This window comes from Sinocyclocheilus rhinocerous, unplaced genomic scaffold (assembly GCF_001515625.1).
Source record: "Sinocyclocheilus rhinocerous isolate Xijiao unplaced genomic scaffold, SAMN03320098_v1.1 scaffold5484, whole genome shotgun sequence".
NCBI lineage: Eukaryota > Metazoa > Chordata > Actinopteri > Cypriniformes > Cyprinidae > Sinocyclocheilus > Sinocyclocheilus rhinocerous.
Genome location: NW_015627741.1, coordinates 61,389 through 84,494, shown reverse-complemented (window position 1 = coordinate 84,494; position 23,106 = coordinate 61,389). Strand labels below are relative to the sequence as shown.

The 23,106-nt window shown below is 36.9% G+C and overlaps 1 protein-coding gene across 1 annotated transcript in view; it reads right to left on the bottom strand.

Moving 5' to 3' along the window:
- Positions 1-23,106, bottom strand: part of LOC107734454 (neuron navigator 3-like) — a gene marked incomplete at its 5' end in the record, with an annotated part of 75,796 nt that overhangs the window by 6,259 nt on the left and 46,431 nt on the right. The window contains 21 exons of the mRNA XM_016546426.1: positions 254-489; positions 577-745; positions 831-926; positions 1,029-1,126; positions 2,644-2,830; positions 3,791-3,944; positions 5,255-5,430; positions 7,040-7,063; positions 8,505-8,525; positions 9,491-9,615; positions 10,311-10,422; positions 11,290-11,373; positions 16,788-16,865; positions 17,089-17,112; positions 17,664-17,687; positions 18,020-18,040; positions 19,266-19,318; positions 19,488-19,676; positions 19,805-19,956; positions 21,421-21,462; positions 21,665-22,099. Coding sequence (XP_016401912.1) covers positions 254-489; positions 577-745; positions 831-926; positions 1,029-1,126; positions 2,644-2,830; positions 3,791-3,944; positions 5,255-5,430; positions 7,040-7,063; positions 8,505-8,525; positions 9,491-9,615; positions 10,311-10,422; positions 11,290-11,373; positions 16,788-16,865; positions 17,089-17,112; positions 17,664-17,687; positions 18,020-18,040; positions 19,266-19,318; positions 19,488-19,676; positions 19,805-19,956; positions 21,421-21,462; positions 21,665-22,099 — 2,500 coding nt within the window. The remainder of the gene's footprint in view (positions 1-253; positions 490-576; positions 746-830; positions 927-1,028; positions 1,127-2,643; positions 2,831-3,790; positions 3,945-5,254; positions 5,431-7,039; positions 7,064-8,504; positions 8,526-9,490; positions 9,616-10,310; positions 10,423-11,289; positions 11,374-16,787; positions 16,866-17,088; positions 17,113-17,663; positions 17,688-18,019; positions 18,041-19,265; positions 19,319-19,487; positions 19,677-19,804; positions 19,957-21,420; positions 21,463-21,664; positions 22,100-23,106) is intronic.

The window sequence follows — 23,106 nt, the reverse complement described above, 5'->3', positions numbered from 1 at the left end:
GCTCATCGCAAACACAAAGCACATGAAGTGTTACGCATCTACTGAAGACCTACTTCATTTCTATTATATAACTAATATATCAGCAACATTGATGGATGGTGTGAGTTTGAGGTGGAATTATATGTTGGTCCAACCAATAGCAGATAGGGAAAACCTTCATTAAAACCCTTATTTTTGCAATTTCATTTGTTTCCACTTGCAGCACACCTTAAAATGATTTATTTAGACCCCTTCCCAGACTGGAAATATGTACCTTGCTGGATTTCTGGTCCACATTGAACCTAGCCAGGTTAGTGTCGGTCACCACTTGACCAGTCTTGGAGATGATGTAGTAAGCTAGTTTAGTGGCTAGGAAGGATTTACCCGTTCCGCTGGGACCAGACAAGATAATTCTATGGTGCTCCATCAGCAGGTTTAAGTAGCGTTGAATGATGGGTTTAGGAATCAGTGTGTCAAACACCAAGTCATCAATGCTACCCTCCTTCACACCTACATAAACAAAAAGACATTTTCAAATCTTCGCAGCACATTTGACCTCTTTTATGGACCCTACAAGAACCTTCTGAGCTTCCTCACCTTTGAGACTGACTCTGATGACGTTGTTGTCGCCCACCAGATATCCACATGGCAACAGTTCAGGAACCTCAGAGGCATGAGATCGGACCACATCCCCCATCCTGTAGCACACTATACTATCCGAATTCAGGCCCAAACTGGTCAATGGGTCCACTCGGAACACATACTCCTAAATGCAAGCAAAATGAATCTGTTAGACCTGAAATATGGCACCTGAAACGTGCATCTAATTTTGCAAGAAGCTGAACTGGCACCTTAAACAAGCGTCGTATTACACCGTCCAACACATCCCACTTAGTCTTGCCGCTGACGCCAATGGAGCCAATCAGATACTCCTTCTTCTGCCTAGCCTAAGATGATGAGAGGATACAGAGGAAATGATGCTTGTAAGGTATTGTTTACTAGTAGTTTCATTTCAAAACAGCTGATGGAATTCAAAAGACTCTTTATACCTTGGTTTTGTTGGAGTCGCTGTTGATGGTGACCACTATACGGACACTCCTGCCCTCTTTGCGTAGATTGCCCTCATAGCCATCATCGAGCAGAATATCTGTGCACACAAACGCAAACTTCAAACTCACTTCGTGACAAAAATATCAACGCCTGAACAACTCAAAAGACTTATCGCCAAATGAGTCATTAACTGTGGGGGAGCAGAACCTTTTCAGCGCTGACAAATTCGGTAAGCGATGACACTAATGTTCAGCTTTGACTGTAGTTAAACGCCAACTGCTTTAAGCTTTGCTTTCTGTGGGGCTGAGCTGTTTGGTTTTAACAGAGCTTTGAATGCAGGAAGAAGGCTGTTAGTGGAGGAGTGCGGCTTTGATGGGCCGAGTACGAAGAGCTTGGTGAATGAGCGGGAGGGAGGTGCTTTGTATTCGTCTGGCACGCTGTTCTGCAGAGTGGTGATAACGTCCTTCCACCACACGCTCTAGTGCTCCTCCACACATCTCTCCATCAATTAAGCAGCCCAAAGTCATGAGAGAGCACAAAAGTCACTACTTTTAATTAGCCGGAGCGCAGACGAGTCTTCGCCAACCCGTCCCGAGACGTGGCCATAGGCCCGGCGTTCAAATCCTCCCTTAAAGAAAAGAGGCCATTTCACTCTTCGCTGCGTTCATTCTCTTCCTGCACAGCTGTGAAATGGTCTTCCACATGCCAGAGTTTTCATCATCGCCACACTAGAATCATCAATAATACAGCCATATGCAAATCTACACTGCACACTGGTGGAAAACGGACTCGTCAGTTCGAAAAAAAACATCTACATGGACAGCTACAACGAGAAGATTATATGTATGAAGTTTGCTTGCAATGCTTTTAATTGTGACCTTATATGCCAAATAGAATCATGTCTCACAAGAAAACACTAATGCAGCACTGTTTATCATGCATCGCCAAAATGTTGAGTCATAAAAAACTTTTTTCTCACTGGCTTTTACACCAGTTTTTGAAATATGAGTTGTACTTGCCCATATAAAAAGTCACTGCCTTGATGCTAGGGAGTGGCGGATGGTTGCGAGGCCATTGCTATGTGGTTTCTAAGGTGTTCTGAGTGTTTTTTTAAAGCATTGCTATGCGGTTATAGGATGTTTTTGAAGGTTGAAAGGTGGTTGCTTACTAGCCAAAGAGCAAAGAGTCCATCCCTAAGTCTTTATGATATTTTGATTCCTAGATATGGCTCCATTAATGTAACCCTTTTGGATTTTGTCAACGATTTTATCATCCACCACTAATAATTAAGATTAGTGTCAATCTGAAACCTGTTATATTGTACTTTTGTTGCATTATATGAGGTATATTAGCTCGTATACTGTAAATATCCATGTTGCATAATGTATATACTGTTATATTTGACCAGGCTAAGTATAAAGCTAATGTAATTGTTGCTATTAGAAAATGCCATCATACTGGCATTCTAGCTACTTCCATAACAGAATAACATCTGAAGAACATCCAAAGGCTTTACAGAATCATCCAAAACGAGGCTAGAGCGACATTTCGATGGCGCATAAACATTGTTAGACCCAAATAGCTCCACATTCAAATCATGAAGCAAAGTCTGACCTGACATAATGGTGTCTGTGATGTTGAGGTTGTTCAGCGACAGCCCCAGAGATTGCCGTGAGGATGAGGAGGACGTGCTGGAGGTTTCTGAAGGGGGACGGGCTGTTTTAGCAGGTGTGGCAGCAGGTGTGGTGTTGCCGCTGGACTTCAGTCTGTCGTTCTCTGCCTTCAGCAGCTCAATTTCATTCTGCATGTAAAAAAAAAACAGGTAATGTCAACACTACAGTGATAGTTTTGACAAATGTATGTACATTTCCCTAACTGAACAGAAACACATATGCAATTCACACACAATATTGTGACTAAACTTCACAAATCCACATTTGGTAAGGTTAAGAAGGGAAAAGTAAAAAAGTAACTTTCCCACAAACTTGAGTGAAATGCGCTTCTGTGACATACTAAGTGGATTAAGACTTGCTGGCTGTTGTCGAGGTTTCTAAACGGCTTCTAAGGCTTTTAAAGACTGGGAGAAGTTAGTTTAAAGATTTCTTTCATCTTTAGATTAGTCTTGCGTGCCAGGCTCTGCAAACCGATGCTAAGGAGAAGCTCAGACAGATACTTCAAGAGTATGAACAACTCCGTCTGGGTGTTTTATCTTGGAATTAGAGCAATTTATCCCTTTTATCAACAATTTCTCTGATCTTAGTCATTCAATCACTCTGTTACAGACTTTAAAGTGTTTGCTAGCAAACAGTTCCTTAAACAAATCAACTCTCACTGGCTCTTTCAAAAAGTATATGGGACTCCACAAACTTCTTAATGATCTCTGCTATGAGTGTTCTGTGTGGATCCTAATAGTGTACTTTTCCATAATATTAAAAGACAAATATTATTATTATTATGTTTTATTATATACACTACTGTTCAAAAGCGTGGGGTCAGTAAGATTTTTGTTAAAGAAATGGAAATGGAAATGTTTTAATATTTCACAATATTACTGTTTTTATTTGACTTTTTATTTGAACAAATAAATCCTTGATAAGCATGAGCGACTTCTTTTAAAAACATTACAAAATCTTACTCAGATTTTCATAGATCACTGCATTGCACAAATACACTGTATAAGAATTCACAAGGCATTGATATAATGTTGCAGCACTCTGGAGTGAGTCAGCATGTATGCGTGTGTGTGTGTGTGTGCACGTACCTGCATGCGGTTCATGGCTTCTCGTATCTGGTCAAGGTGGTGGGCGGAGCTTAACGCCTCCAGTCTGATATCAGTCAGCTTCAGCTCCTTCTCTCTCAGCTCGTTCTTCAGCTGGAGGATAACCTCTGCCTCGGCCTCTGTACATTCACACAATCTGCACAAACACACAACGTACAGGGAGGAGGGCGTCACAACCCTGTTACACATCCAAGAGAGCTACAAAACACAGGCGGGTTTAATTCACAACAAACTCTTGGAGAATTAGACGTGGTCAGAATATTTACATACACACACATTTTGATGCACACATATTCACACTCTTGTGTTTTTAATTTGTGAGGGGTGTTTGCTGCCTTCCATTCAAAGTTGGACATAGATATTTGTTCTTGATATCTCTGAAATATGGTTCTATGTTTGAAAGATGATTTATAAGAAAGAAAATGCTTCAAAGTACATTTTTTAGCATTATCTTTGTAAATCTCTTTGGGTGCCAGCATGTTCGACTGACATCATACATCGTCACACCTTGATGGAATCAGAGTTGTGAATTTCTGCATGTTTGGAATCCAGACTTTTAGTAACATTCTATCAGGCTTTTCCAGGTAGGAAATTCCAATATTTTGAGTTGAATGGAATCCAGCTTTAGAGATCACGCACATGACCAACACAAACAGGAAGTGGCAATCCTTCATGTTGTCCAGTATTAAGCACAGGCAAATTAAGAAGTTAAAGCAACATATATAAATAAATAAATAAATAATGTATTAAGTCTTCAAACTCCGGCAATCTCTGATTTTATTTCTAAAATATTACACATGGGTTTGACTATTTGACTATATTTATTTAGTTTTTACAAAAATGTTTTTAATAAAAGTTTCCATTATTTAGTTCATCTCCCATTACAATTAGTGTGTGTCATAAAATGCTCAAGTGAAAAGTGAAGGGAAGGGAAGGGATATCTTTTGTTAACTAGCTTTGGTGATTTTAGTCACTGCACACTCTCAACCCTTCCCAGCATGCCACACTGTGCCTGTTACCGAGATCTGTGCTTGTAGACCACATGACCGTTTGACTTTTTCTTTGGCATCCAAATGGAGGAGGACTTGCTATCGCAAAAACACTTTCTAAAGACACATGACATTGAGGAACAGGGACAGAATACAGATATGATTAAGGGAAAGGATGAAATATAAAGATGATTATCAAAAAATGAAAGCAAGCAAAAAAAGAATCTCAACAAAACATGCAATAGAATCACTATACAATACAGTAAGTGGAAGTTACTGATGAAAAAAAAAATGATTTCTTTATTGGATGTGTTGTGGTTCTTTATGTGCAAGTGAGGTTTGTGATTGAAATAAAACCAAAGTATATATAAAAAAGATAACTAATATGCAAATGTTTATGCATGTCCCTCATTTCATAGAGGTGTCAAATACTGTATATATGTGTGTCTGTACTCACTCTGTGGTGGAAGGTGATGAGCGCAGTGGTTGGGTGGGGCTGGTCTGTCTGTTGGTGTGTTGTAGTTTGGGTGAAGAAGGGAGGGAGGAGTCAGTCATCTCTTCAATCTCATCATGAGATGATTGGGGCTTGTTAGTCTTTTTCTTGCTGAAGGCCTGCTTAAAGGAGCTCCGCAACTGTAAGTAAACAACACAAATCAATATAATTAATATAGCCAGACAACAATCATTTCAAAACATTCTGTGGTCAGGCAGAAGAAATGGATTAATAAGATTCCTAGCTTGGGAGAATTATGTATCTGTACTAACTCTGGATATTCCAATAACAGTTTATAACAAATTTCAGTAATATTATTAAAGGAATAATCTGGCTCACTCGCATGCTGTCAATTACCACAGAAAATAATTTACCATACAAGGAAACAACAAGGTTAAATCATTGGCTACGTTTACATGCACAATTTTTGGTTCAATCAGACTGAATTCATTCCGATTGATTAATCTGAATGTAGTGTTTACATGAACGCTAAAGAAAGTGATCGGGTTGATCACTTGTGTGCGTGTTTATATGTCACAAGCTTTTTTTGACATGCGCACACTGCCCAAATATAGAGTTTCTCACTGTTTGCACATAATAACCACTCTCCTACACGGTTTATTTATTTGTTTTTAACAGCAGAATTAATATTTATTAATTTATGGATAAATATACATATAAACAGCTGTGCCGTGCTGCTCATATTTATCACACAGTAAAAATGCCCCTCCCTGCACCCAAAATGGGTTGCCTGTTGATGAGAATCCAAAACAAGGACTGGTGGGAGGTTGTCCTGCTCCACTTCACAGTTGCCGAGTGAAAGGAGAGTTTTATAATGACAGGACATGCATTTATACAACACTTTATTCAAAAGGAAGAACCGCTCGTTCCGCGCGTCATACGTCATTACGCTATTTCTGCGTCATTGCACACGTGCAGTCCTTGCAGTTTCGGGGTTCAATCCGATCGAGAGTTTACATGCACTCTCAATCGTATTAGAAAAGGAATAAACCACCCCCTTCAATCCGGTCGAAATTTCATTCCGATCGAGCTCAATCGGATCGATTAAGGTGTTTACATGAAGTTTTTTCAGTCCGATTGAGCCGTCAATCCGATTACAAATGGATTATTTGGTTGCATGTAAACGTAGCCAATGAAAAAAATGTGTGTACAGAAATGCACTTACAATGAAAGTCTATACAACATACAACAAGATTTCCATTGTAAGGGCATTTCTGTCAACATAGTTTTTATTTTTTACAAACTTTTCAGGATAAATTATCTTCTGCGGCAACCAAATACATGGCACAGTAGCTTTATGTAGCCCGAAATATTCCTTAAGTCTTTTCCTTTTTTCCCCTTTGTATTCAAATTATATATATATACAGAATCAATACAATTCAGAATAAAAAATACAAAAAATATTGCATTAAATAGTGAAAGTTTTATAAAGTGTTACTATATAGATAAAGACATCACATGGGTGATTTTTGGTAAGCTTAAGATAAAGGTTAAAAATATGGTTGATTGTAACATTTTGGGAGGGTAGATAATGGCTTGCTTGTATAATTGTCTGAGCAGAACTAATTAAGCAGCAGAAACATACTGGCAGTCAGTGGGACTGGGGATGCTGGTGGCATGCAAACGTTTCTATGGAAACGCTTAGGATTTGGGGGGGTGGGGGCAGTTAAGGGGGTAAGGTTATCAGAGGCAATCGGCCGCAGTGATGCGGGACGAGGAAACACTGACCTGGGCGGGGATGGAATCAGCCACCTATGGACAAAACACACTTACTGTTACCATTGACTGAAACGTGCACCGCTGGACCAGAATATTCAGACACAGCGGCATCATTTATTCATTGTTCATTTGATTAGCTCTGAATGATTCATGGAGGCTGTGCCTGTCAGTATGGAACTAGATAATTCCACATAACAGCATTCCACAGGAAGCCTATGTCCCCTACATCATTTGAGATCAGTGCGCTCAACAATAAGGATTTTTTTTCTGACCTGGTCAGGCCAGTAGCTCTGACTGTACTTGCTCAGCTAGTTTTCTATGTATTTTTACGTGTTTGTAATTAAGCATTTTCTTCTTTTGTTCATATACACACAAATAACATATATTACATATTAAATATTTATTAATATGTTTAATTAAAACTATAATATATTATATATTTTAAAAAACTAATTATGAGGGAATGTAAGATGTAATGACAATTAGGTATACTGCAATATCAGCAAAGTATTTCTATGTGTTAGAACACAAATATATAATATTCATTCAACTTTTTTCTGTTTTTTTAATACAATAAAATGTGTGCATACATGCATAACATTTAATATAATAATATATTTATCATATATTTTAATTAATATATGTAGTATACACAAGAAATGTAAACAATGTAAAATTACAACGCAAGACTAGACTGCATTACATTTTATTTTTAGTAATCTAGATTTTAGTATTTTTTATATGTCTGAAAAAAGATATATTTTTCATTAAACATTTCCATATATCTATATTAAATGATTTTTCATAAGATAACTCTCTCACAATGTATCCTTATTGTTAAGCCCTGCTATGAATATATTGTTTCACAACCTTTGTCGCACTCACTTTCTTTTTAGTTTGCTTTCTCACTGTCTTTCACCTTTAAGCAGCATTTCCAGACAGTTTGACTCTAGAGACCACACTGCCTCAATTATGCAGATGAATAATTAATGGACGCATAAATAAAGAGGTGATTTGTATTTATGAGCTCAGTTTGAGCTCTGCTCTCATTACAAGAGTCCAGGGCAGCTTGAGGAAAAGTAGCCATAACTGCTGCACACAATGCCAATGTTATTTTTCAAACAGCTGTTTACCTCAAGTGCTCTTGACTTAATGCACACCCTAAATGAGAAGAAACAACAGCCCGCTAGCGTTAGGAGATAATAAATCTGTAAAATAACTGCGAACTAGAACAGCTGACTAGGAGTAAATACGTAAATATATCACCAGTAATGACTGCAACTTGAGCGAAAAGATGTTCTTAATTTGTGCATTCCTCAAAAGAAGATATAAAGATTGGTTTTCTAAAGGGTAAGCACCAAAGGGTGAGGAAGTTTAGGGTTTTGAAGGGCCGGTGACGGGAAAAAAAGTGGGATGAGCATGTCGGATCCTCCATAAGGGCATGCAGGAGAGTCTGAGGATGTGTAATAGTCACCTTGTGTCCTTTATCCTTGCCCTGGTGGTGTGGTGAGAAAGTGAGAGACAGAGAAAGTGTGAGAGAGAGTGTGAAAGAGGGAGAGACAGCCGGAAGGGGGTGAAATGACAGAAATGTACGTGCTACATGCACTTAATGTTCCCAAAGTCGAAACTGAGAGAGCAGATGCCACTACTAGAATGATGACTGAATTAACATCACTTGATAGTAAAAGAATTTGAGAAAAGCCTTAAAATATGTGATAAAGACACATTTTTCTACTCTTTTGTTTCCTCAATGTTAGTCAAGATTTCAAAAACAGTTGCTAAATACCTCAAATGTGTTAATATATAGACATAGGTCGCAACATTATAACTGTGATGGTCATTTATGGAGTATTTGCCCAAAAAAGTATTTGGACACTTAAGGCACACTTAAAAATGCATGAACATCATGACATAATAACAAAATATATGAATGATTACATAATAAGTATATTAAAAAATAGTGATTATTTTACAGATAAAAAAATCACATCTTTATGTAAAACAACTCTTTTTCTCTCTAAAAAAAGAGAGAAATTTTTCATTAAACATTTTTATTTTAGATTTGTATAATAAATTATATTTATATTATATTATATTATAAATCATTAAATATCTGTTCAAAATGAATTTATGGAAAATTTCTGCTTATAAAACCTTAAGGTCACTAAAATAACCTTGACACCAGTTCATTGCAAAAATGATGCTGGAAATTTAGTTTTGAGTAAAGTTCTAGCAAAATTTGTTATATATTTATATATTTTGTTATAGTGACGTTAATATATTTTAATATATATATATATATATAGTCTCGCTTATGTGTCCACATAATTTTGAGGGCCACTTAAGTTCATCAAAATCTTTTTTTTTTTTTTATTCTGTGCTTTCATCACAGTTGTAGTCATCATTCTAACCGTGGATGAGCCTTGTGGTGTGATGATGAAGCTTTGTGAAGTGACTCACCCAGCTTTTCTTCTTTTTCTTCTTGTCGTCTGCATCTTTAGCGCTACCCATACTGGAGTGGCTGGCTGCACTGTTAATACTGGACATGCTTTCTGACGAGTGCTGTCGATGGATCCTCAGGTCTGCTACACACACAAACACACACACACAACGGTCAATGCATAACAAACATATTTGTGAATTACAGTGAGGCACTTACAATGGAAGTGAATATGGTCGATTTTAAGAGCAGAAAACGGAAGCTTACAATTTTACAAAAGCACTTACTGTAGATTTATTCTTCTGCTAAAACTTGTATTATTGTATTATATAAGCTGTGAAGTTTAAATTGTCTATTTTACAGTTATTTTACAGGGCTTTATGTGTTACTTTGTCATGGAAACAAAGAAAAATGGCTTATACCTTTACACAGACAATGTTAATTTTACATCACGTTAAAAAATTAAATTCATTTTAGTGGTCATTGATATTATACCACAAGTGTTGCTGACTGGTGTGGTCAGATTGAAGAAATTTCGTGGGTAATAAAGGTCCATTATCTATTCAATAGTGTAGTGATGTATGAAGCATAGCTAACACTATCACAAGTCACTTTCAAGCCGAGCAGCTTTCTGTTGGTAGATACAGAAAATTTGTGTGACCAACTTGAACCCCCTGCAAAATCTGCGTGGGAAGATCCACATGAAATGACTGGACTTTGTCTGTGAAAATTCAACTGAACAGCAGTAAATGTGACCGCACCTTAAATTGTAGTGAATCCAAAATATTCATTTAATAATTGTAAAACAGAAAGACAAATTTTGATGTACACAAGCAGCACCTTTATGAACGTGATCAGGGCCGTTGAGGGCAACTTGAATGGCCGTCTGAGCATCTGTGTTCTGAGTTTTCAATGCCTCGATGGTCTCTCTTAACTCTGCAAGCTCGGACTCCTACAACACAATCACACAAACGCAGTTACTCTGAAAATAAACACAAACCACTTCCCTTAATTGCTTAGAAAAGAAAAAGCACGCCTCACCCCATCAAGCCACATGATTATGATTAATGTATGTTACTCAAATGGTGCAAGGCGAGTTGTGCACCAAACTTGAACACTTACGGTAAGTGGTTTGTTCAAATCCCAAACTCTAAGTATGCACAATAATATTTCTGATGCTAGCAAACATTTCTAATTAAAATATCACATCAGCTTTACTTCAGAATCACTAGAGATGAAGTGAGCCACATGGCACTTGCAGTTTTTGACCCTACACAAACTCTTTTGTATACAAAACGTACACTCCCCCTCGTACCATACCAGCTGTCTTATTCCTCTATCAGATGTTTTCTGCCAAAAAAAGCACATGTGGAGATAAGCGCCCCGCTGATCTGAGGAACTGACCATGTGTTGTAGGCCCCCAACCATCCTATTTCACCGCCACACGGTCTCTGTATATGCAGAGCTCAGGATTTTAGAGCTTGCGATAGGGTTTCTGCTTTAATTGAAAGTCGGGCCGCCTTGACAAAAGACGTCCCTCTGTAATCTCTGATGGTTTATTCTAGAGGGATTAACAGCGGCAGGAACTCATTAAGTCGATGAGGGTGCTTTGTGCAAATTATGGGAGCAGTTTCACATTTTAACCTGAAGGTTACATTTACATGATGACTAGATGGTTTTGTTGATGGGTGGTTGGAAGAACTGCTTGGACTTGTCCAAAAAAAACGTAATATCATCTGATTGGTAGAATACTGTATGTGCTGAACACTAAAAAACATTTAAATGTTTTAGTTATTTGTGTGTGTAGGACCATTCCTACCTTTTGCTCCGCTGTCATGGTTAGACTCTGCAGTCGACAGGTCATGTTTGTCAGACTTTTCTCAAACGCCGCCACCAGGTGTGCCTGTCAAAACACGCACACACACACACACACACACACACAGAATTTAACACAAGTTTCTCATAAGACTTCACCAAATCCACAGGGTAATCCAGACAGAATTCTGGGTCAAACTGTTGCAAAGTGAAACTTGCAACTAGGTTCAAGGTTATCAAAGTTGAGTCACTGAATATCTAGAGGTAGTTATATGGAGAAATAATTGTTGTGTTGATAGTGTGTACAACTACCATTCAAAAGTTTGGAGTTTGGTAAGATTTTTTTTAAAGATTTTGAAAGAATTCTCTCATGCTCAGAAATGCTGCATTTATTTTAAACAAAAAATACTGTGAAAAATCATTACAGTTTAAAATAACTGTTTTCTTTTGCAATACATTTTAAAATGTCATTTATTCCTGCGATGGCAAATCTGAATTTTCTGCAGTCATTACTTTAGCATTCAGTGTCACATGGTCCTTTCAAAAATCATTCTAATATGCTGATTTGGTGCTTAAACATTTCTGATTATTATCAATGTTGAAAACAGTTGTGCGGCTTAATATTTTTGTGGAAACTGTGATTCATTTTTTTTTTGTGGATTCTTTAATGAATATAAAGTTCAAAACAGCATTTATTTAAATCTTTTGTAATATTATACATTTAAATGTAATACATCCTTGCTTTAATTAACACTTTAAAGCATCAATTGTAATATATCTCACTGATCCTAAACCTTTAAGAGTTTGAAATTGTATGTTTGCATAGGGTATCTGGTTGACCTTCTATATACTCTTGACTTGATATTTCATTTCCAGCGTTATGTTTAAACTAGAAGTCAAATTTTACATTTAAAAACTTGATCTCCTTCTTGACTGGTTATTTGACAGAACTGACAATAATTAAGACATTTCTATACAAAAAAGAATTTAAAAAAGTTAAAATCATCATTATTTGCTGATTTAAATGACATACATTTCCTGCTGCAGTTTAAAATATTGATCACCAGATAATGCATTCCATTTCCAACATAATATATATTTTTTAAATAGTATGCAGTATACAGTTTATACTGAGCAGTATGCTTGTATTCCATTCCAAACATAGAAATCAACTCACATTGCCTGCTTTCCTTTCAGCTATACAAACTGTGATGACGCCAGTAGTGTGAATGCAGTGGGTGTAAAACAAGTACACGGTGAGACCCACATTATAGATTCACAGGTCTATTAAGTTTATCCTTCCGTGTATAAAAACTTAAAGCACACTCTGGGCATCTGAGCACAAAAAAGTATTATATATCTTTGTATCCACCTAGTCTGAGCCTCCAGAGAGTTCCGCCTGGGTAATTCAGATCTATACTGCACCGGCAAGCTGAATAGTGCTGTGAACTACTCAACAGCCGCCAAGGGCTTTGAAGCATGTTTCAGATTTAAGCTACTGAGATGGAGTTCAAAGGATCCACGATGTCTAAGGCTTGTCTGAACATAAGGCCCCAGGGTTTTGGTGGAGGAGACATCTCTAACCCTGACCTCAGCTACACTGAAAAGACTTCTGATGTCAGTGAATGTAAAGGAGAACATACGAATATTCACACAACGAAATGTAACAATCTTAGATTTAATACTTCAAAAACATAATCTGACTATCTGGCTATCATCTGACCTTTGACTCACAGTGTTCTTAAATTCAAATCAAAGCAAAGCAAAGCAAAGCAAAGCAAAGCAAACCAAAACAAAACAAAACAAAACAAACTACTCAACAGCCGCCAAGGGCTTTGAAGCATGTTTCAGATTTAAGCTACTGAGATGGAGTTCAAAGGATCCACGATGTCTAAGGCTTGTCTGAACATAAGGCCCCAGGGTTTTGGTGGAGGAGACATCTCTAACCCTGACCTCAGCTACACTGAAAAGACTTCTGATGTCAGTGAATGTAAAGGAGAACATACGAATATTCACACAACGAAATGTAACAATCTTAGATTTAATACTTCAAAAACATAATCTGACTATCTGGCTATCATCTGACCTTTGACTCACAGTGTTCTTAAATTCAAATCAAAGCAAAGCAAAGCAAACCAAAACAAAACAAAACAAAACAAAACAAAACAAAACTGATTTTGTTAACAATGCATACGTTCGTTATGTTTAAACTAGAAGTCAAATTTTACATTTAAAAACTTGATCTCCTTCTTGACTGGTTATTTGACAGAACTGACAATAATTAAGACATTTCTATACAAAAAAGAATTTAAAAAAGTTAAAATCATCATTATTTGCTGATTTAAATGACATACATTTCCTGCTGCAGTTTAAAATATTGATCACCAGATAATGCATTCCATTTCCAACATAATATATATTTTTTAAATAGTATGCAGTATACAGTTTATACTGAGCAGTATGCTTGTATTCCATTCCAAACATAGAAATCAACTCACATTGCCTGCTTTCCTTTCAGCTATACAAACTGTGATGACGCCAGTAGTGTGAATGCAGTGGGTGTAAAACAAGTACATGGTGAGACCCACATTATAGATTCACAGGTCTATTAAGTTTATCCTTCCGTGTATAAAAACTTAAAGCACACTCTGGGCATCTGAGCACAAAAAAGTATTATATATCTTTGTATCCACCTAGTCTGAGCCTCCAGAGAGTTCCGCCTGGGTAATTCAGATCTATACTGCACCGGCAAGCTGAATAGTGCTGTGAACTACTCAACAGCCGCCAAGGGCTTTGAAGCATGTTTCAGATTTAAGCTACTGAGATGGAGTTCAAAGGATCCACGATGTCTAAGGCTTGTCTGAACATAAGGCCCCAGGGTTTTGGTGGAGGAGACATCTCTAACCCTGACCTCAGCTACACTGAAAAGACTTCTGATGTCAGTGAATGTAAAGGAGAACATACGAATATTCACACAACGAAATGTAACAATCTTAGATTTAATACTTCAAAAACATAATCTGACTATCTGGCTATCATCTGACCTTTGACTCACAGTGTTCTTAAATTCAAATCAAAGCAAAGCAAAGCAAACCAAAACAAAACAAAACAAAACAAAACAAAACAAAAAACAAAACAAAACAAAACAAAACAAAACTGATTTTGTTAACAATGCATACGTTTATTGCTAGGCGTAAAACTAGCAATAAAACAAAACAAAACAAAACAAAACAAAACAAAACAAAACAAAACAAAACAAAACAAAACAAAACAAAACAAAACTGATTTTGTTAACAATGCATACGTTTATTGCTAGGTGTAAAACTAGCAATAAAACAAAATAAAACAAACATGGTAAATGCATGTTTGAACATATTTTGTCCTTCTTCTCTTGATTATTTCTTGTTATATCTACTACTATACTATAAAAATGACACAATAATCAAAGGTACAAAGTACAACACAATTTAAATAAAAGTTCTAAACAGTTGTAAAATAAAAGTCTAATATTTAAATTAAATATCACCGTGTTTTATTATATTTTTAGCAGTAGGCAGAGCTTTATTCAAAAGGTTCTTGGTATATACTATTTAAAATGCCTGCCAGGAAGTGAAGGCAAGCGAACACTGAGAGGCACAATGCCAAATGCTTGAGTGACTCTAATGGGAGAGCGCCTCTATAAACACACTTTTACGATGTGCCCTGCCCTGACCTGTTTGTCCATCCATTTATATTCCCTCAACTATCTGTCCACACTGATGCTCTCAGCCCAGTCAAGCACATCTGAAACAAGCGGCATTTCCAAAATCCATACACAAAGGTGCCTGACGCACGAATCCCACTAAACAAACTCTCACCTGTCTACAATCTCAAGGTGGACATTTTGACATTAAAGTTGTTTTCAACTATGATATTCACCAAAAAACGAAAGCCACATATTAAGAATATGACGCAGCAACATAAAACCACATATATAAAGCCACATCTCATGTTATCATCCTACCTGGTGTGGTTGTGATGAAATCCAGATGTTTTGCAGCCGTAACGACATCTGAACAAACTGATCTTGGCTCTCTTTGCATGGATAATGGCTAAAGCACTACCACTGTTAGCCACAGCCATCCTTAAGCTCTCTCACACCCTAAAACACTATAGAACTGCACAGACTCTCTGACACAAATGCGCATGAGACTGAGGGATTATCCAAGGGGTGGGCACAAAGTTGTGGATGGAAGAAATAGAGAAACTTTGAAAGTTCATACCCTAACTTGGACACTTAACATACACTTAAAAGCAAATTATGGACCTTTTGAATTTGTAGGTGACTTTTAGTGGAGGATTCCCTCAAGTTCAAACAGTTCAAAAAGTGTGCTTATGCTAATTTTAAAATAAATTGTTTGATATTGGTTTGATATCTAATGGAATGGCAATCAGGCATTTTTAACTGTGTTGTTAGTGTCCAAATAATTTTTGGGTCCAAATGTGACAACATTTTTTTTTTCAGAAAGTGCAATATAATCTTCATATGATGTGTTTCTGTGTTGTTCATTCATCATTTTATTTTATACACCATCTTGCTGTGGAACATCAGGATTCAACAGAAAGAAACAAAGATGCTCTTTTGAATCCCTGAACACTGAACACCAACTTTCAAAAGTTGTTCTGACACTGAGTAGTTCAAAAACATCTGGCTGGAGAGCAGACATTTCAATCCACTCAACTATTGTACAACTTGAATAGATGTAGTTCGGAGCCGTTCTCCCATACACGAATCCTGTCAAACACAAATCACAGAGGAGGTCGAGTGGAGAGACAGCTGCTGTCTCATGCTCTGTCACACTTCTCACTAAACTGTCAGAGAGCAAAGCCCTGCATCACACCTGCCTTCATCACTCCAGAGACAGGAAAGTGAATCGAGCACAGCCCAGTCCAAACTTTGCTCTCTTCCTGCGATGCATTCACACAGAAATGTAATAAGATGCTGTGAAACACAGTGTCCTACTTTGACAATGTAGGGACTTCTTCTCAGAATACTAGTCAAAAATTAAACGTTTGAGAATTCAAATTCCCAAACATACAGACTATGAACAGTTTATCTTTAAAAGTCACCGCAGTGCATTTAGAAAAAAAAAAAATTCTGCTATAACCTTTAGTATTATATTATATTATATATATATATATATATATTTTTTTTTAACCTCTTATTTCATAATATGCATTATTATTATTCTTATTATAGTACATTTCTAATTTTGAGGCAATTTTTGAGGTTTGGACCTGAAAGTGATTTATTTCAATATTTTTTTTTATATATTTTTGGATATATTAAAATCTATTATTTCAAAGTAATTATTATTAAATCTTCTAGGATCTTGGAATTACGCTGAAATTTACCACAGCACAGGCATGTATTATGTGTTCTAAATAAAAATAAAAAACTAGATGAAAGGTATTTGGATGACTTTTGACTGCTTTTCTTAGTTTTTTTTGCATCAAACTTACATTGGCCGCCAGCTGAGAGGTCAGGGTCGCCACTTTCTCCTGAGAAGAGTCCAGCTCTCTTCGCAGTTTTCTGATTTGCTGTAGGAAAAGAAATGGTTTCTCATTACAACGCTCTATGAGCTGTGCACTCAAGCAATGGAGAATAAACTGCTTTCATTTTCTTTGCTTAACAGTAACAAAAGAACCTTGATATCAATCAGTGGCCTCTGGAAAGCACTCTGGCATGTAAGACTTTGAAATATTTTCCAATGCTTTCTCTTGTATTATACTAGAAGAGAGTTTATGTAAAATGGGAAATTACCGTTGTATTTTGGACTGTTTGGCCCTTGATTGAGAAAAGAAAAGTACAATTAACTCTATGTTGCATGTTCGTAAAAAATGCAGGTTTAACCATGAAACAAGAATACATTCGTTTTTAGCACTTATAGGGAAAAGTTACTGTTCATTGCATGTGAAGCATTACATGACACAGCATATACAAAAGTCTGCAGTCTTGGACAAATGTTAGCAGGAGAGAGAACAGTAATAGCACACAAACACAAAAGGAAGTGAAATCAAAGGAAAATCAGTGATCAAGTGAACAAGAGTCCAAATCAAAGTGAACCCGGGAAATTATGGATGTGAGTGTTAAAGAAGTTTGTCCATGACTGTATGTGTGCCATATGTGTGACTGTATGAGTGTCTCATAAAATAATGCAACATAGGGTTACATTTTCAATTTTGAAAACACTTAAATATATTGGTTTGTTTGTCCGATTCAGTCAACCAGCTGATGTTGGACTTTGTGAAAGTGCATCACTGTTTGACCTTTTATTGCTTTTACATATTTGATTCTACCAAAATCACAAATATAATTAGGAAACAAGATATTATTACCTCTGAGTGGGCCTTCTCCTCCGTCTGTGGAAGAAAACAACAGTTAAAGGACAAGAAAAATGACCCAAATACAATATTACCAACATCCCAATAGCTTTTTTTTGCGCACATAACCTTAAAATCACTTTCCTAATAGATCCAATAAGAAGAAAGAATTAAGAAGCCAAAATCCACACCAGCTCTTTCCAAACAATTAAAGGTAAGTCACAAAGCCATACAAAATAACCAATGATCAGACTTTTGGTTATCCGTTAGTAGTAGCTGATTTGAAGCCAAAAGTTAGACTGTTAGGGTTTGCATGTAATTAAAAATGTGAAGGTGAATACAAGCAGATTTTCTGCATGACAAATTATTACCTTGTCTAAAAATGCCAGCACCTGAAAGTGAGAAAATGTGTGTTCAAACAGTGGCAAAGTCACAATACTGAGCCACCATGAGCCATCTCTCTAAATCTCTTCATAAGTCTTTATTCACAGCCTTGATGAATAGTGGATGTAACAGTAAGTGTTCAACTTTCATACCTTCTCAAATAAATGACTCCTTAAATGTATTAGTTTTTCAAGCTCAGGCAAATGGAAACAGCATGTATGAGGCTACTGTTATTCAGATACTAGCAGTTAATATTGATGAATTTACTATGAACTAATATGACTTTCAATATAGGAAGCAAGATTCAAGCAAGGAATGTAAAGTTTATCTATTATATTTTGAAAGGAAGCCTAGCAAATGGAAAATTATATATATATATAAATAAATGAATGAAATGTAAGCACAAATTAGTTAAAATACATAATTGCACTGAAACAATACACTCAAACAGTCTTTATCATTATAGGGTACAACAGGTTTTTCACTACTCTTATAGTGTATGATTGCAAAAATAGGTTTGTAGCATTTTTTTTTCTCAATAAATGCATTGCCATAAAATATGGTCATTTAAAAAATACATTATAAATATGGTGATTATCTGTTAAGTGGATAAATGGCTTAATAAATAGTACTGACCTTTTTTAATCTAATCATGTCATGTCAACAAACGAAAATATCAGCCAGCTATTATCTCATAAATTATCTTGCCCTTAGCCCCAAAAGTAGAGGCATTTTTTTTTTTACCCCAAATACCATTATTTTACATGTTCTTTGGTTTTGAAAAACTGCTTATTTAATTACCTTCATTGAAACAGAAGGCTTTTGTCTCAAAATAATTTGAATGATCATCATTTGTTTTAACAAAAAAATTCAATATTAGATTAATTTAATGCAAAAATTGACTTTGCATTGCTGCCCGCATGCATAGTGAAACATGGATGTTTAGAAACCTTTTTTTTTTGCCATCTAGTGGTTTAGGGGAAAATAGTATTAAATGGATCTTTTACCCTGGTGTGCCTTTATTGTATCATATTTTTGAAAAGTACTGTTGATTTATTTATGTGTACAACTTTTAAATGAAGAAACATGAGGAAACATGCTTTTTCACAGATACATACAATCTCAAAGAAAGCTACAGCCAAGACTTCCTATTTCTTTTGCAAAATTGAAATTTGACAGTTTAGTCAGTCTGTTTATTACAACCTTTTGTAAGAACACTGTAAGGTCACTCACCGCAGAATACAAAGATGATGTGCTCGAGACCAAAGATAGAGAAGAACCATGAACTGCAGACAGAACAGAACAACACAAGAGAGCAAAAATATTTCTTTCTTTAATGCTACAGGAAACCTACAAACTACTGTTTTCTAACACACAGGTGCACAAACAGAAAAGTTATAGATGTACATGTACAGATAAATACATTCTTCTAAAGGAAGTAACTGCAATGCTAACCTTCATCTGTGCTGTCCCGGAAGGAGCCGGACCGACTCATCCCACGTGGCCGTTCCTCCAGCGAGGTGGCACTGCCACCCAAATTGTGTCCCTCCCCGTACAGCTCGAACGAGTCCTGTGCTGGAATACTGTTGGAGCGGCTCATACTGGTGCTGGGAAGATTATACTGCGACATACTGGTGGGGCTCACTGCAACACAAATGTCAGGATGTCACAAAAACATTATTTATTTGTCCATGGAATAATGAGAAATCAAGATATTTCTTTGGGTTCTACCATTAAAAAGCATAAATCAGATATGATAGATGTTAACATACGCAGGTTTGAGTAGTGGTATTTGCCAGTGTTGATACTGGTTGTGCCCGGTGGTGAAAGTGGACTTCCTGTGTCCTGCAGTCCTCCAGTGGAGTGAGAACGCAACCATTCCTTTCCTTCCTCATGTGACGTCTGTCTGGAGGACGGAGGGTACCTTATTGGTTGCAAACAGACTATTTTAGCCATTCCATGAGGTAATATTTTCCCAAAATGCTTTTTCAAAGTGTTTTTCGGAAAATGCATTCTGTTCCAAATATTGAGTCTATAAAACTGAAAGCACTAAATCTCTGGCTGTGATAGGGTGTAAAAATGATTTATGCAATAAAGCTTGATGATAATAACTGCCCACACAGTCTCACATCCATTGTTCTGCAGTAATAGCTTAAGGCAGTGGGCAGTCTTATCAGCATGCTTGAAAGACAGTTTCCATAAAACTAATGAAGATCACGTGGATCTTCCTGGCTGGACCATCTTCAGTACACACATCACTGCTGACCTGAGCAGAGTCTTTAGTATTAAAATACCATATTGTGACCTAACAGACTATAACTGATTTGCTCACATTGTGATTTACCTGCAAATAGAAGGTCACACGCATGCAGCATTTAGGCAGTTTATCTTTCATCATGACTGCAGATTGATGACGCTTTTATAGTGGTTTTAACACAATAGTCTGATTTTATTTAAATGCTGTGCTTATCTTTATGAATACTTAATTGCTTCTTAAAAACATTGTGATGTTTTCCTGCTGTGGTTTCTGTGGTTGTCTCTTGCTAAAAGCATTAATAAATGGAAGACTGGTGAGTCACACAGTTTGACAAGTCACTGTGGATACAGCATGCAAAACATTTTGCCAACACTGCCAGCTTTGTGGTTCATTGTCAGAATGTTGCTATGCAGTTACTAAGGTGTTCTAAGTGGTTGTTTGGTAGTGAATTAATGGCTCAGGTCAAAAGAGGCCATCCCCAAGTCTCTTGATATTCTAGTCTATAGATATGACTCAGGTCCTGCCTTCTGTTATATATTTTTAAATGAAGTCTCTTTCAGCATGAATACAGTATAAAACAGTACTACACTGAAATATTTTTTCAATTTAAATGGTCAGTTTTCAGCAGCTATTAACAGTTTTAAATAAGTCTTCAGTTGTGCTGCTTAATATTTTTTGGAAACAGTAATATAGTATTTTTGTGGAAACATTTTTTTTCAGAATTCTTTGATTAGTATGATTAACAGCATTTGATTTCAATTTGAAATAGAGATCTTTTGTTACACTGTACATGTCTTGACTGGCACTTTATTCATTTAATGTGTCCTTTCTGAATAATATAATTAATTTCTTTTCACCTATTTTACCATCCACCAGGTGAAAACAATGTAGGTTTATTCACTTTGAAAAGTAATTGCACAAGTCCCTTCAAAAAGCCTCATGATTTGAGATAGTTGGTACAGGTTGAGGTGCCAAAGTCTAGTATTCAGGGTTAGCAAACACCACTTATACATAGATAAACACATGTAGTGGGTAAGTGACACAAGTTTAAAAGCCAATACTAATGATGGAGGTGAGAACATAAAAACATACTTATGAAGACAATTTGATGGATAGGGGTTATATTAGTACCTTAATCCCTTTTTGGGGAGAGTGTTTCTGTCAAGAGGCATGCTATTAAAACAGAAGAAAAACAGGAGTGTTATCTACGACAAACAGGCACTTTGACAGTTTAAATGACTAAGATCATATCATGAATAATAGATTTTAACATCAAACTAATGCTCCATTATTTCATTAACATGTAATATGCCTTTTATAAAGCAATATATTATGTCATTCAACGAATACCATTTGTTGGATCTACTCCACTTACCCCTCAGAGAGGGTGGACTTGACACTGCCCGTGCGGGTGACTTTTGGCCCATGGTGGTGTGGGAGCAGCAGGTCTATGGACTCTGAGCTTGTGTGTAAACTGGTCATACTGTGGCAGCTCAGTGTGTCTTTACTGCCCGCAGATGAACTGCTGAGGTTTGGTGGCCAAGGCCGGGCGTTAGAGGGCAGAGAGAGGCCTGACGCCGGACTAGAAGCCGGGGAGTCAGTACACAGATCGGGCGTTTTGCCATATAGCGGGCTGCTGCCTCCGCTCTGCCCACCCATGCTGCCAAGACTACCTGTTCCTGAGGAGGGTGAATCCAGGCTGGCCTGCCGCGCCAGTGTGCCATGAGGGCTGCCCAGTGCTGATGGGCATTTACTTGAGTCAGGGGTGCCAGGGGAACTGGGTTTACTGCTGGCCTTACTGCCAAACAACCTGGGCAAAGTGATAAGACAAACAATTGCTAATCAAATCTTGCTCATGTACATTGTTGTAAATGTAAATGCAACCATGCAATTTCACTTAAAAACAAAGTTTAATAACTCAGTTGCCTGCATAATTTCATTGGCCAGCTTTTACTCCTCGCACATAATCAAATCTGCTTTCAGTGGTGGATCTGCCCATGGTTAACTCTGTAAGGCGCCAGCAATAACAGTTAACAGCCTGAGGTGAGGCAAGCAAATCTAGCTATACACTTCAGCTTCACAGAGCAGAGCAGCCCAGACATGTTTTTAAATGGACACACCTAATAATACAGAGATCAGTGCGCTTGAAACACTTCTACTTTAATCAGCCCTGAATTGAGTCTGATCTGAATGGCAAATCACACTCCCTGAGGAGTGTTTCAATATATGCACTTATACACTACAACCACCAGGTGGCAATCTGATCCTCCACCTTCTTGTGTGCAACTGTCCTCTGATGTGGGAGAGAGGTGCTGAGACAGACTGCTAAAGCTGCAATGTGATTTAGATTCTCAGATTCTGTGATTTAGATGGGTTGCAGGTCTAATATGAGAGTCATAGATAGCAGAGTCACAGACTACGGGGAGATACAATGCTAAATGCATAAAATATATAATAAAACTAAATGCATAATTGTGTAAATTAAACAGGTTTAACTTTTTAAAGGCTTTCCACATCTTTTGTTATTGATATGAAGGCTGTGCTCAATCAAACGTCACAGTGTTTTGGCACAAAAAGCAAATTAGCTAGTTAACATGGACAAGTTGCATAACAAGACCTCATCCTCAAAAACAATGAACAAAACTACAAAAATAAAAGAAAATGAGCTAGACTACATTAAATATACAAATTTATCATAGTGCAGAGGATAGACATGGTTTGTTCTGACCACAATTTTGTTTTTGTGCAGTAAATCACCGCCTGTCATGAAACCATCAATATTCAAGACACATTTAGAAACCCAAATTCAAATTTTTT